The sequence below is a fragment of the Pristis pectinata genome, chromosome 2, assembly GCF_009764475.1.
Source record: "Pristis pectinata isolate sPriPec2 chromosome 2, sPriPec2.1.pri, whole genome shotgun sequence".
NCBI classification, from domain to species: domain Eukaryota; kingdom Metazoa; phylum Chordata; class Chondrichthyes; order Rhinopristiformes; family Pristidae; genus Pristis; species Pristis pectinata.
The window spans coordinates 80,489,926-80,503,683 of NC_067406.1; the positions used below are offsets into that span (position 1 = coordinate 80,489,926).

At 39.7% G+C, this 13,758-nt stretch overlaps 1 protein-coding gene across 1 annotated transcript in view; it reads right to left on the bottom strand.

Moving 5' to 3' along the window:
- The window catches only part of LOC127583990 (coiled-coil and C2 domain-containing protein 2A-like), a 120,211-nt gene that overhangs the window by 40,522 nt on the left and 65,931 nt on the right, over nt 1-13,758 (bottom strand). Inside the window, 3 exon segments of the mRNA XM_052040469.1 lie at nt 916-1,054; nt 5,754-5,901; nt 8,090-8,240. Of these exon segments, the coding sequence (XP_051896429.1) occupies nt 916-1,054; nt 5,754-5,901; nt 8,090-8,240 (438 nt within the window).

Consider the following 13,758-nt stretch of genomic DNA (forward strand, 5'->3'; position numbering starts at 1 on the left):
AGCAAGACGACAACTAGGTATAGACAAATCTCTGTTGAATATCAAGTTGGAATGCAGAAAAATCATTGATGATGCAAGGGAAGCTACTTCTTAAGGGTGAGTAGTGTGGGTCCTGAGTACTGTGGGCACACTAGCAAAGAATGTCGTTTGAGTGGTGACCCTTCAATCAGCGTGATTTCTGGGGAGGCAGAGTTAAAGTTGGTTGTTCTTTGTAAACAAGAATTAGCTTGAAATTCATATTGCAACTATTATTGAAATGATCATAGACATCATTTGGGAGAAACTTCACACTTGAGCTCTGAAAGTTCTACCAGAAAGTCAAATTTCCCACAGGGTCCTAAAGAGACTGGGAATGTGCAGTTTTGCTCTACTCTGGTTTAAGCTACTTTCAACTGCACAGCACAGTTTTCCTTCAGTGTTGCAGAAGGTATTTCTAGGGCTTGTGCCCTCCTCACAACATCATACTACCCTACCAACTATCACTGCTTTCTTTAACCACCCCTCCCAAAAACAGTGATACACACCAGCAATGAAACACTTGGTGCACTGGAAAGCCTGCATTCAAATTCTAAGAACATGGAATCCAACACCAATTTGGCACATAGTTTCATGCAGAAATTGAAGTCTATCCTTTCCGGTGTGGACTTAAAACAATGTCAGAAGGCCACTCTCACAGCTTTCACTAGAATGCAAGCAGCAGCCAACTTGCTGGAATGGATGTTCATGTTGCTGAAATGCAAGCTCAGACTTCTGGAGCGATGGCTGTGGAATACTATGCGGAAAGGAAACTTCCATGCCTCAAGGCAGTGCAGCAACTGTTCAATGTGTTGGAAAGAGGTAGAATTTATCATGGTTAACACTTCACTTCCATTGCACTTTGAGGGGACTAGACCCCGGTAAGTTAAGTCATCTTACCATTATTAGTTGCATCAGAGCTGCATTGCTGGGATCATTTGGATCAAGCCTCGACTCTGCTGCCCATTTAGCCAGTTTCTTTGTGTCCGTTAATCCAGTTGCTCCAATAGATGATATGGCATCCAAGTATTTTAAGGTGCTAATATATATGTGTGAAAAATGATAAACAAGTTGATTTTACTTGCAAGTAGGATTTTAAAACAGCAATCAAAGCCACATGGACATAACAGGCCAGAACCTACTGGGGAACATTTTAAAGACACTTTAAGAATTAAGAATATTAAAACAAACTCAATTAATTAAAAATAAAATATACATTATCATTTTCTTATCCCTCACCCCTCACAGGCATTCCTCTTCAATCAAATGAACAGGCTTACCATTTCTGCACCAATTCTAACATGGCACAAGTCCACAGGCCAGATTCCTAGGAGTGACTACTTGGACACTGCACCAGTTCTCCACTTAGAATCTAAAATCAGAATGTAGCTGGAAAAATCACCTTCAAAGTTGAGCACGATGGGCAGGATTTCCTGAGAAACACTAGCAAGTGTCAAGTGGCAAGTGTCAGGAGGTTTGGGGCTTCCATGTGCATGATGTCCTGAACTTGCCTGCAAAGCCCTGCTGGTGATTTTCCAGTTGCATTCCAACAGACTCTACATGGAATCCAGTGGTGAAGCAAGGATTCAGTGCAGTTCCCATACAGTTACACCAAGGGATTCACCTGATGAACCTGTGCAAGACTAGACCTGGTGCAGGAAGAGTAAATTCATTTATCTGAATGAAGAGGAATGGAGAATGGCATTTATACAACAATTTGAATTTTTTGAATTAATCAAGTTTGCTTTTAATTATTTAAAAGCATCGATAACTGTTTTTATTCATTCAAAAAATAAATCTTTAGTAAGTTATTATTTCAATCACATAATTGAAGTTTTAATAGTAACTGAAAGCCAGGGTTTGCTGGCTGCCTATTTACTTTTGGCTGTTTTGTGGACTCGTTCTGGCTCCCTCACATAGCCATGTTATATTGTGCAAGACCCTGCCATCACACAGTGCCTTGCTATTTGGGATTGTTTCAATACTCAATAGCAAGTCAATATAACAGGATTTATGAGAAGTAGGTTCACAGTTGATGCACGTATCACTGGTGAGTGCTGACAGCTTGCCAATAGCAACATGTTCTAGGCCAATGTATAATTTTTTGGATTGAGCTTTCAGTGTACATGCAACAATAATTCAAGGAAAGCAATAAGTTTTGCCCAAGTAAATCACATTTACCTGCACTCTATTTTAATTCTTTTTCTCTAATTCACAGGATGTGGATGTCATTGTGAAGATTGGTATTTGTTGCCCATCCCTAATTGCCATTAAACTGGGCAGTTTACCGGGCCACGTTAGCTACTTAAAGAGTCAACCACATTGCTGTAGATTTATATCACTTTGAGCTCAGATTGGGCAAGGACAGCAGATTTCCTTCCCTGAAAGGGCACTGGTGAACAGATGGGCTTTAATGATAATCCTGTGCATTTATGGTCGCTATTAATGATTTTATTTCAATTTAGTTCAATTGTTATTGAATCTAAGTTCTCTAATTGTTGTAGTAAATTAGAACTTGCACATTCAGAATGCTAGTTCAAGCCTCTGGCATCTTCTTATCATTACTTTGGCATCCCAACAAGTAGGTCATGGATTCAACACCATAGTTATCAGGATTCTTCAACGTTACTCAGTGTCACTTAATCTGCATCGCCAGACTACTATTTTAAGTGCAGATGTACAGTACCATTTGAATTAGTTTATGGAACATACTGATATAATCAGAAAAGCAACCAAGGAAACATGATTTCTTTTTGCATGATTTCTTTTTGCATAATTTCAAATATTTGAAGCAAATGTATAGCTGGAGATCTAAAACCGATTTTTAAAAACTCGTAAACCATTGGACTGAAACAACAAGAACTAATATAAAGTCCAGCCTCACAAACAATACCTGAATTTAACAGAACCTAATAATATAATGCAGACAACTAACTGATAGAAGAGAACTGATAGAGATTAATGATTACTGGTAGCCTATTGGACAATAAAAGCCTATCCGATCTTGTTTAACTTTGAGTCTTTTTTTTAACTTAAGTGACCATCTTCAGCACCTTACGTTATGGAGAGATTCAACCTTCATTCATGTGACAGCAGTAACCATCATTGTTAATGAAAATACATCTTATTTTAAAAATAAAAATAAGCGTTTTAAATTTTGTAATTTTACACATACTTTCGTAGTCTAAATCAGAGGTTTTCAACCTGTGGTCCAAGCAAGCCAAGAAAAAATGGAAAAGTGACCTGTTACAAAGACGTAGCTTACTTGCTTGCTCCAGTTTTCCACTATTCAGAAAATCGGCCATACCCATTCTATCTGTTATAGGCGACAATCTTAGAGACTTAGACGGTGTTCCCTTCTGGTAAGCTGCCGCTTAGTACTTGATTTGTGTAGTCAGAGAAATCAGTAGTGTTCACTACTCACTACTATTCTGTTGTGCACTGTAGTGTTAGCGAGACTGAGTGACGTTGTTGGTGTGCCTTAATAATATTGCTTACTTACCGTGCATTTACGCCACAGTGACATCACTGTTAAACGAAAAGTGTGCAAGCGTGTAAATTTTAGATTAGTTTTGATAATTTTGTTTATCAGTAATATTAATTAAACTGTCCAGCATGTATTGCTGAGTATGGAGAAACTTCTGAAGAGAAAAGCTGACCAGAAACCGGAAGATTCTGATGACGAAGGGGATAAGGGTGACCGAAAGAGAAAACAACGCAAGTACGATCCAGAATACATTTCATATGGCTTCATCGCAGTGGGGACAAATGCAGACCAACCTCTGTGTTGTGTGTTTGCAAACACTGTCCAATGATGCAATGAAACCGGCGAAACTGAAGCGCCATTTAACAACAGTGCATCCAGATATTGCCAGTAAGCTGAAGGCATATTTTGAGCGGCAAAAGCTCTACCTCAAGCAGAAAAGCAAAATGACAGCCTGCGCCACTGTAAATGAGAAGGCTCTTCGCGCATCATATTTGGTAGCATTATGAATAGCACGTTCCAGAAAGCCTCACACAATTGGAGAAGAGCTTATACTGCCTGCAGCAGTAGATATGTGCGAAGTTGCACTGGGAAAAGAATCCAGTCAAAAACTGAAAGCCATTCCACTGTCTTATAACACAGTAAGCAGAAGAATTGGCGATATGGTGGAAGATATACGGAGCCAACTGATAGCACGTCTTCAGCAAGTCAGATTTGCGATTCAGCTTGATGAAAGTACTGATGTTGCCAGTGCTGCCCAGTTGTTGGTTTATGTTCGATATTGCTGGGAAGGAGAGGCTTTGGAAGACTTTTTGTTTTGCAAGGCGCTCCCAGGGCGTACAACCGGTGAAGAACTTTTCCGTATGCTTGACACTATTTTTGTACAATCGGCATTGGCGTGGACACAGTGTATTGGAGTATGCACGGATGGTGCTGCCGCAATGACAGGACGGAAGTCGGGTCTAGTCACACGAGTGAAAGAAGTAGCTCCACATGTAGCAGCAACCCACTGCATGATTCACCGTGAGGCTTTGGCTGTGAAGGATATGGATGAAAATCTTGCGGATGTGTTTTCCATGTGCATTAAAATCGTTAACTTTATCAAAGCCAGGCTGCTTAATCATTGTTTGTTTTAAAACATATGCCATGAAATGGAAGCTGAGCATAAGCATTTGTTGCTACATACATAAGTCAGATGGTTGTCACGAGGCCGCGTTGTGCAGCGTGTATATGAATTGCCAGATGAATGGCTCATTTTTCTAAATGAGCATAATGGATCATTGGCACAGTTCTTGACAGATGAGACATGGGTTGCCAGATTAGCTTATCTTGCAGATATTTTCAACATTCTGAACAGCTTAAATCTATCATTGCAAGGACCTGGCTCAAATGTTCTGAAAACGCATGACAAAATCAATGCCTTCCAGATAAAAATCCGTATCTGGAAGGGAAGATGTGAGCAAGGCGTCTATGATATGTTTCCATTACTGGCTGACTTTCTGACAGTGAACGAGATGAAGACAGAGGCCATTGCGAGCACCGTTTTGAACCATATTCAACAGCTGTCACATTACTTCCATGAGTATTTCGGCAATGATGAGACGAGCATGTTTGATTGGATTCGAAATCCGTTAGAATGCATGCTTACTGATCTAACTGGATGTGAACAAGAAGAATTGGCTGAACTGTCATCTGACAGGACTTTGCGCTTGCAGTTCAACCGAATGTCACTGTTGTCGTTCTGAATAGCACGTTCCCAGGAGTATCCACTGCTATCTGGCAAAGCTGTCAATGTTCTGTTACCATTTGCAACCACTTACTTGTGCAAAATAGCATTTTCTGCAGTCACTGCCATGAAAACCAAATACAGATCAAGACTGAATATTGAGGATGACATACGTGTATGTTTGTCGCACTTACCACCACGTTTGGACAAACTCTGCAGTGCAAAACAGGCACAACCTTCACATTGAACTGAACACTGAAAGACACCGCTGGTAATTATCAGTGATTGAAATAGTCACTATTTGCAGTAATTTAAGTGTTGTATGCATGAATTATCGATTGTTTGATTTTGTGGACTTTGGGGGTCCATCATCTAACAAGGACATGTTCTGGGAGTCCGCAGAATGAAAAAGGTTGAAGACCACTGGTCTAAATCATTGATTATTTTTCTCCATACGCCAAAAAAAGAACTAATTTTGCTTCTAGTTTAGAAAATATACAATATTTCAAACTAAGTTGAATCTTTTACCTTTGAATCCCATAATTTTTCCGAAGCATTGGAGGCACCAATGGCACACCATCCTCACCCACTGCCCAGGACACACTACAAGCTAGTTTGCCGGAGGTTAATAGGATCAACTGATTGCTTCCATCAGCTTCAAAGGAAAATGGCACACCTGGAACCAAAGAGAATAAAGTTGATTACCTTTCTAGAAACTAACAGATCCGAGCAGTTACTGGATTAAGATAATGAAGCAGCTTTTCAAGTGCAATAAATACCTGGTTCTTCTCACCATTTGGTTGTGAATATTAATTTCTTGTATTTCATCCAATAAAATAAAGTAGGTATTAACAATAAAATTAAAACACAGGTGAAGACAGCAAAAGATGCACAGAAGAATCAATAATTTTTTTTCCATGTAACAATAAAAATTATCGAATTACAAAGATTATATACTTAAAAGAAAAATATTTGGATAATTATTTTCTAGATGTATTCACCCAGCAAAAAAGTTGGTATATTAAATTGGTTTACTGAGGTACAGTGAAAAACATCATGAGAAACAGTCTTGTATACCGTTCATACCAATCAATTCATTACAACAGTGCATTGAGGTAGTACAAGGTAAAACAATAACAGAGTGCAGAATAAAGTATTACAGTTACAGAGAAAGTGCAGTGCAGGCAGACAATAAGGTGCAAAGTCAAAACAAGGTAGATTGTAAGGTCAACAGCCCATCTTATTGTACCTGGGAACCATTCAATAGTCTTATAACAACGGGATAGGAGCTGTCCTTAAGACCGGTGGCACATGCTTTCAGGCTTTTGTATCTTCTGCCCAATGGGAGGGGGCGAGAAGAGAGAATGTCTGGGGTGGGTGGGGTCTTTGATTATTCTGATGGCTTTACCGAGGAAGCGAGAAGTGTAGACTGAATTCATGGAGGGGAGGCTGGTTTCCATGATATGCTGAGCTGTGTCCACAACTCTCAGCAGTTTTTTGCAGTCATGGGCAGAGCAGTTGCCATACCAAGCCGTGATGCATCTGGATAGGATGCTTTCTGTGGTGCACTAATAAAAATTGGTGAGGGTCAAAGGGGACATGCCAGATTTCTTTAGCCTCCTGAAGAAGTAGAGGAAGGAAATACCCAATTATTATGGTATGATGAATATCCAGGAGGATTTAAAAGATAATATGAAGGACAGAACAGAATAAAGAAAGACTAAAAATTTCTCTTGGACAAGACCTCCCATCTTTCAGTTATCATTGGAGACCAGAAAGGAAGTTTGAAGGGTGCCAACTCTTGGTAAGTATAAATACCCATTTGATACTAAAGAGGTGAACAAAGTTGGAAATACATAGAGTATATAGATTCAAACATGTGATGTTGGCTGGAGAGAAGAACAAATATGAGCTTTACATCAACCTACCAACAAGTGAAGGAAATAATTCTAGAAAGTAAAGAGAAACACGATTATAGCAAAATTGTTATAAGTTACAACCGCCAGGATCAAAACAATGATCTTGGTGGGCAAACATTCCTTATGTTTTTTAAAGATAAGTTAAACAGTTCTATACTTCACAAGAGAACTCCGGCCACATGATGACCTTTTTGAAAGTTAGAAGTCTGAATAGTCCATATTGGTGTGCTGGCAGGGACCAAGGATGGGTTTGGTGGTGAAGAGAAGAGGTGGAAAGGAAGGGCTGGCGGCAGATGACCACGACTGTGACCTTTCTTTAGCACTGGAGGAGGGTGTGGGTGAAGGGAGAAATCGTTTGGAAGAATTGGGTCCTATGGTCAAGAACTGTGCTTTAGTTAGTGCCAAATAGAGGGGTGAGAAAGATGGCGATCGGAGTTCTTATAGAGAATTATAGCTTTTAAGGATCCTGATGCAGGGTTTTGACCTGAAACAGCCACAATTCTTTTCCTCCCACAGATGCTGCTGAGTTCCTCCAGCAGATTGTTTGTTGCTCTTATGGAGACAGTAGGATTAGCAGGGCCTCAGTTTGAGATGCTGGAAGTGGGAGATTGTGCATTGGAGACAGGAGTCAAAGGGTCTTAATTTACAGGAGTGTCATGTTAATAGCATCAGTCAGTGCTACACAAATTTATGGAGGGCCAAAAAACAACCTGGAAATGGTCATTATTGGGGAAAAATGAACAAAGAGATAGAGTGCTGTGTGACTGAATTTCATAGCATTGATATATTTACCAAAATTCTGTATTTTTTCTTCCCAGTATGCCTAGTGTAATGAAAATTATTAGCCAGAATAAGGAGGGGAGGAAAGACACTGATATGATTATCAACTTTTTCCTCATTGAATAAAATTACTTCAGAGATTAAAACTTTGCATTTGAAACCTACCGCTGCCAACACCCTCATGGTCAAACATCACACGATGATCATTACTAAACTCAATTTCATCAATTGGGGCACTCCCTGTGAGGATGCTGGTTTCTGGGATGGGAACAAAGACTTCTATCTTTGTGGTGTTTGTCCCCACAGTTTCAAATATCTATAGGGGAGAGAGAAGAAACAGATAAACATAGAAACAAGCAAAATTGCATTACTTTAGTCGGTACAGAAAATCTCGTAATTTAAGAAACTTACTTAAATTATATAATCTTAAAGCTCCATTGAAAGTTAGCGTCCTACACTTTTTTTTCTGGGAATAGTGGACTAGCAGGCACTTTGGTCCAGCGTACAGGAACGTAATAGACTGGGCTAGCTGCACTTACAGGGATTTGGTTGCTTTTAATTTTTGTGTCTGTGCACTGTAATGCAGAACTCAGGAATGAGCCGGAGGTCAGATGCCGTTGCACTTGACCCTTGACCCCCACCCAACACCACCCTACTGCTGGACCCAGCACTGAATCCAGGGTGGAACACATATATCATGAGCTGAGGAGTCTTATGCAATTCCAATCCAGCCTCTTAGATCTCCACCAGAATAGCACATTTAGCACTTTCCCGTTCATTTGATTGGGATCATCATCCTTGACAAAAAGTACAGGTAAGTGGTTTGCTCTTTTTTCTCTATTTTACTTGATCTCAATGGGCCAGATTACACTTGATCTGTCCCGCACCTCAGGATCCACCATCTGAGGCCCTGTCACCAATGGCAGAACCTTCCACCTCAGGAGATAGCTGCTGTTGTGAAGCATACAGCTTAAATGGCCCAGAAGGCCTTCAAAAGCTGCAGCTATATTGTCATGTACCAGCAACAAAAGAAACACACTGAGTCATGTATAAATGTTAAAACTATTACATTAATAACTACTTACAATAATAAGAAAAATAAAAGTAAAAATGTTAGAATGTTAGAAGCAAAAATATTAGATCTTAAACATTAACCTCAAAAACCAAACTCGAAGTGTGTGTCTGGCAAATTCCTAAACTCCAAGTCTAGGAATAGTTCTCAAAGTTCAGCTCAGCAAGCCATAAGGTGAAACGTGAGCAAAGGCTTCTGCAAAGCCACCGTTGACTGAAGAGGAAATGTAGAGAGAAAATAGAGAGTAATTACGAAACCCAAATGTTCCACAATGGAATTCATACGACACCTCAATCACTGATGATCTCCGTTCCTTTGTTCCGAAGTATCTGCCACCCTGAAAGGCACTTGAGACGTGGCCGTTCACACAAATACCTGTTTCCTTCTACAGGTTAACGACAAAGTGGACTCCACTGGATTATTCCAAAAACCCATGTGTGGATTGTAGTGACAGACACAGTTATTGTTTTCCATCCATCGATACAGAGACCAGCAGACAGGTGTCTCTCTCCCTCTTCTCTTACTGACTGCTCCAAAAACGTCATCACGTCCTTATTTCCTGTTGTTGTCATAATCACACCACACACACAACTGCACTATGTCTTAAAGGGACATTCACCAATAGTAACTTAATCCGTAACACCTCCCACCTAAAAAAAGAATTTGATGTACAAGAGCAAAATTTTTAACCGCACATACAGTTGGTAATGTGTTAGTAATTATCATTCTACACAATTACAGCATATCAGATTACTAAAGATACATTTTTCCCATTTAACATCGGGAAAGGCAATCAGCAATTACGTTATCTTTGCCTTTAATGTGAGTTATCATGAGTTCAAACTCTTGCAAAATTAAACTCCAGTTTAACAGCCTTCTGTTCTTATTTTTCACTCGGCTCAGAAACACCAATGGGTTATGATCTGTATACACAGTCAGTGGTTTCTGAGTGGTGCAAACATATACACCAAAATGCTGCAAAGCTAAAACAAGTGACAGTAATTCTTTCTCTATGGTGGAATAATTCTTTTGATGCTCATTAAGTTTCTTTGAAAAGTAAGATACAGGATGGTTAATATCATCACGGTCACCCTTCTGCACAACACAGCTCCTGCAGCTTCATCACTGGCATCTACTGCTAATGAAAATGGTCTTTCAAAATCAGGTGATTTGAGTACAGGATGGTAGCATAAAATGGCTTTCAGCTTCTCAATTGCTTCTTGACAAGGATCTGTCCAAACAAACTTCACTCTCTTCTTCAGAATATTAGTTAGGGGAAGAGCAATATCAGCAAAATGTTTACAAAATTTGTGATAATATCCACCCATTCCCAGAAACCTTCTAACAGTCCTTGTACCCGTGGGAGTGGGAAACTCAGATATTGCTTGAACTTTTGCCGGAACAGGAGCTAACTTGCCTTGGCCTACAACATAACCAAGATAATGTCACAGTGGCATGGCAAAGTTCACTTTTAGCCAAGTTAACTGTAAGGATGGCTTCGGAAAGTCTTTCAAACAACCTTTCTAATGCAGAGATGTGATCTTCCCACGTATCATTACCCGTCACTAAGTTGTCAATGTAGGCATCTGTATGTTGTAACCCATGAATCACTGAATTAATCATTCTTTGAAATGTTGCTGGAGCATTTTTCATTCCCAAATGGTAAAACATTGTATTCATACAATCCAGAAGGGGTTACAAAGGCAGAAATTTCCCTTCCTCTATCTGTTAATGGAACACACCAGTACCCTTTTAATAGGTTAATCTTTGTAAGAAATTTAGCCTTTCCCACTCTGTCTATGCAATCATCCACCCTAGGGATAGGTAAGCATCTGACTTCGTTACAGCATTCACTTTTCTATAATCAATACAAAACCTAACACTCCCATCTGACTTAGGCACAATAACACAGGGTGAACTCCAATTTGAAGTGGAACGAAAATAATATCATTCTCTAACATATATTCAATCTCTTGGTCAACAAGTTTTCTCTTTTCCACATTCCACATATGGGTGTTGTTTGATTGGCTTTGCATTTCCAATGTCAACGTCATGATTAATTATCGACATTCTGTTTGGAACATCCGGGAACAGATTTTTAAATTTTAAAATTAATTGTGTCATCTGTTGTTTTTGCGAAACTTGTAAATGGTCCAACTTTCTCCAGGATGTTTTGGTTTCGTAGTTTCGATGAAACAATATTTGCTCTAAATTGGCTTTCCCCAATATCAACTTCAGATATCCTCGGAACAACATCCACATTATCCACCATAGCCACAAGTGGACTTCTCTCATAGCAAGGTTTAAGCATGTTTATATGACAGAGTTGTTTTTTCTTGCGTCTATCAGGTGTTTTGATTACATAGCTCAATTCATTTAATTTGGATTCAACAATATATGGCCCAGTAAAACGAGCTTCCAATGGGTTGTTTTGACTAGGGAAAAATACCAACACCTTTTGCCCTTCCGTAAATGACCTTGGCCGAGCATGTTTATCAAAACATGCCTTCGTCCTTGTTTGGCTGGTTTTCAAATTCTCTCTCGCCAGCTGACAAACTCTTTCCAACCGAGTTTTAAATTTCTGTACATAGTCCAACAAACTCAAATGCACCTCCTCATTAACCCATTGTTCCCTTAACAATTTTAAAGGTCTGCTGACCCGATGTCCAAATACAAGTTCAAAAGGACTAAATCCTAAGGACTCCAGTATTGACTTTCTCACTGCAAACAAAAGCAGATGAACACCTTCATCCCAATCCTTTGTGTTTTCAAAGCAATAAGTCTTCAGCATATTTTTGAGAGCAGAATGAAATCTCTCCAGAGCTCCCTGAGATTCTGGGTGATATGCAGATGATACAATCTGCTTTGCTCGCAGCTCATAGACTAATTGCTGAAATAAACCAGACATAAAATTACTGCCCTGATCAGATTGGATTTCTTCTGGCAAACCAACCAAAGTAAGATATTTTAAAAGAGCCTTTGACACAGTCTTGGCCTTAATATTTCTGAGTGGTATTGCCGCTGGAAATCTGGAAGTTGCACACATGATGGTTAACAAATACTGATTCCCAGCTTTAGACTTTGGAAATGGACCAACACAGTCCACAATCACCTTCGAAAAGGGTTCACCAAAAGCAGGAATAGGCTTCAAAGGAACCACAGGGGGATTTTGATTTGGTTTACCTACTATCTGATATGTGTGACAAGTTCGACAAAACATCACCACATCTTTTCTCAAACCAGGCCAACAGAATTGTTTCAAAATCTTTCTTACAGTTTTATTCACATCAAAATGACCACCTAAAGGCATGCTATGGGCCAGGTTTAAAATCTCCTTCCTATAAACTTTAGGAACCACAACCTGGTGAATAACTTCCCACTCCTCATTAGCAGGGACATGAGGAGGTCTACATTTCCTCACTAACACTCCATTTTTGACATAATATCCAACTGGCACTTTCTCAATCTCATCACTTGAGAGTGTTTTTTCTCTCAATTCAGTAAACTCAGGGTCTTTAGTCTACTCCACTCTAAATTCTTTCCAGGTCAGAGACAAATCTTTATATTCAGGCCCAATACAAGGATTTTGATATGTGACTTGTCTGAGACAGAAAAGTCTCAGACAAGTCATCATAATTTTCTTCCTGTTTAGGGCTGTCACAGGGAACAACATCAGGCTGCACAGGACTGTCGGCCTTGGCTAATTCTTTAGCTCTAGCTCGAGTCACTGCACAGGATGGGTAAACATCTGGATCATTCTCAGACTCATCAACCCTTGGTTTCATCGTTAACCGTACCACAGGGACAAGTTCTTCACCTGCAAGGTCATTCCCCAATAACAAAGAAACTCCTTCCACTGGTAAATTAGGTTGTATCCCCATCTCAACAGGTCCTTCTACGAACTTTGACTTTAAAATCACCCGGTGCAAAGGGACAGACATAGTGTCACCTGTAATGCCTCACACTAGATTTACCTCACCAGTATCAGTTTCTTCACCAAAATTTAAAACACTGTCCAGCAAGAGAGAATGGGAAGCCCTAGTATCTCTAAGGATTTTCACTGGCACCTGGGGTGACCCATCATTCAGTGAAACAAAACCCTCTGATACATAAGAACAGAATTCCTTCCTCACCTCATCCAATTTTTCAGCCTTTACCTCTGGCAAGGACTGATCTTTAGCAACATCCCCTAAACCCTTTTGATATTCAGGTTTAACGAGTTGGAAACAAGCATTTGGCATGAGCTCTTTTTCTTTCCTTTTCTTCCAGAGGGAACAATTAGCTATCACATGACCAGGTTTCTTACAGTAATAACATGTACGCTCAGCAGGTTTCTCCAGCACTGGCTTCTTTTCATCCTTCCCTTTTTGATTACTTCCCAATTTAATCTCCGGTTTACCTGGATTGTCCTTATAACTCTTTTTAAAGGTTTTAGTTTGTCACCATTTGGATTTATGGGTTAAAACATAATCATCTGCCAACCTAGCAGTTCCTTGTAAAGTTGCCACTCCCTTTTCATTTAGATATGTTGTTATTTCAGCTGGGACACACCTTTTAAAGTCTTCCACTAAAATCAATTCTTTCAATTTATCAAAATTCCCATCTACATTTTTAGCCATGTACCATCGTTCAAGACATATTCTCTTTCCATTGCCAAATTCCATGCACGTCCGATCTGTAGACTTCTTCAGGTCTCTAAATTTCTGCCTGTCAGCCTCAGGTACTAATTCACAAGCTTTCAACACAGCTTGTTTTACCTTTG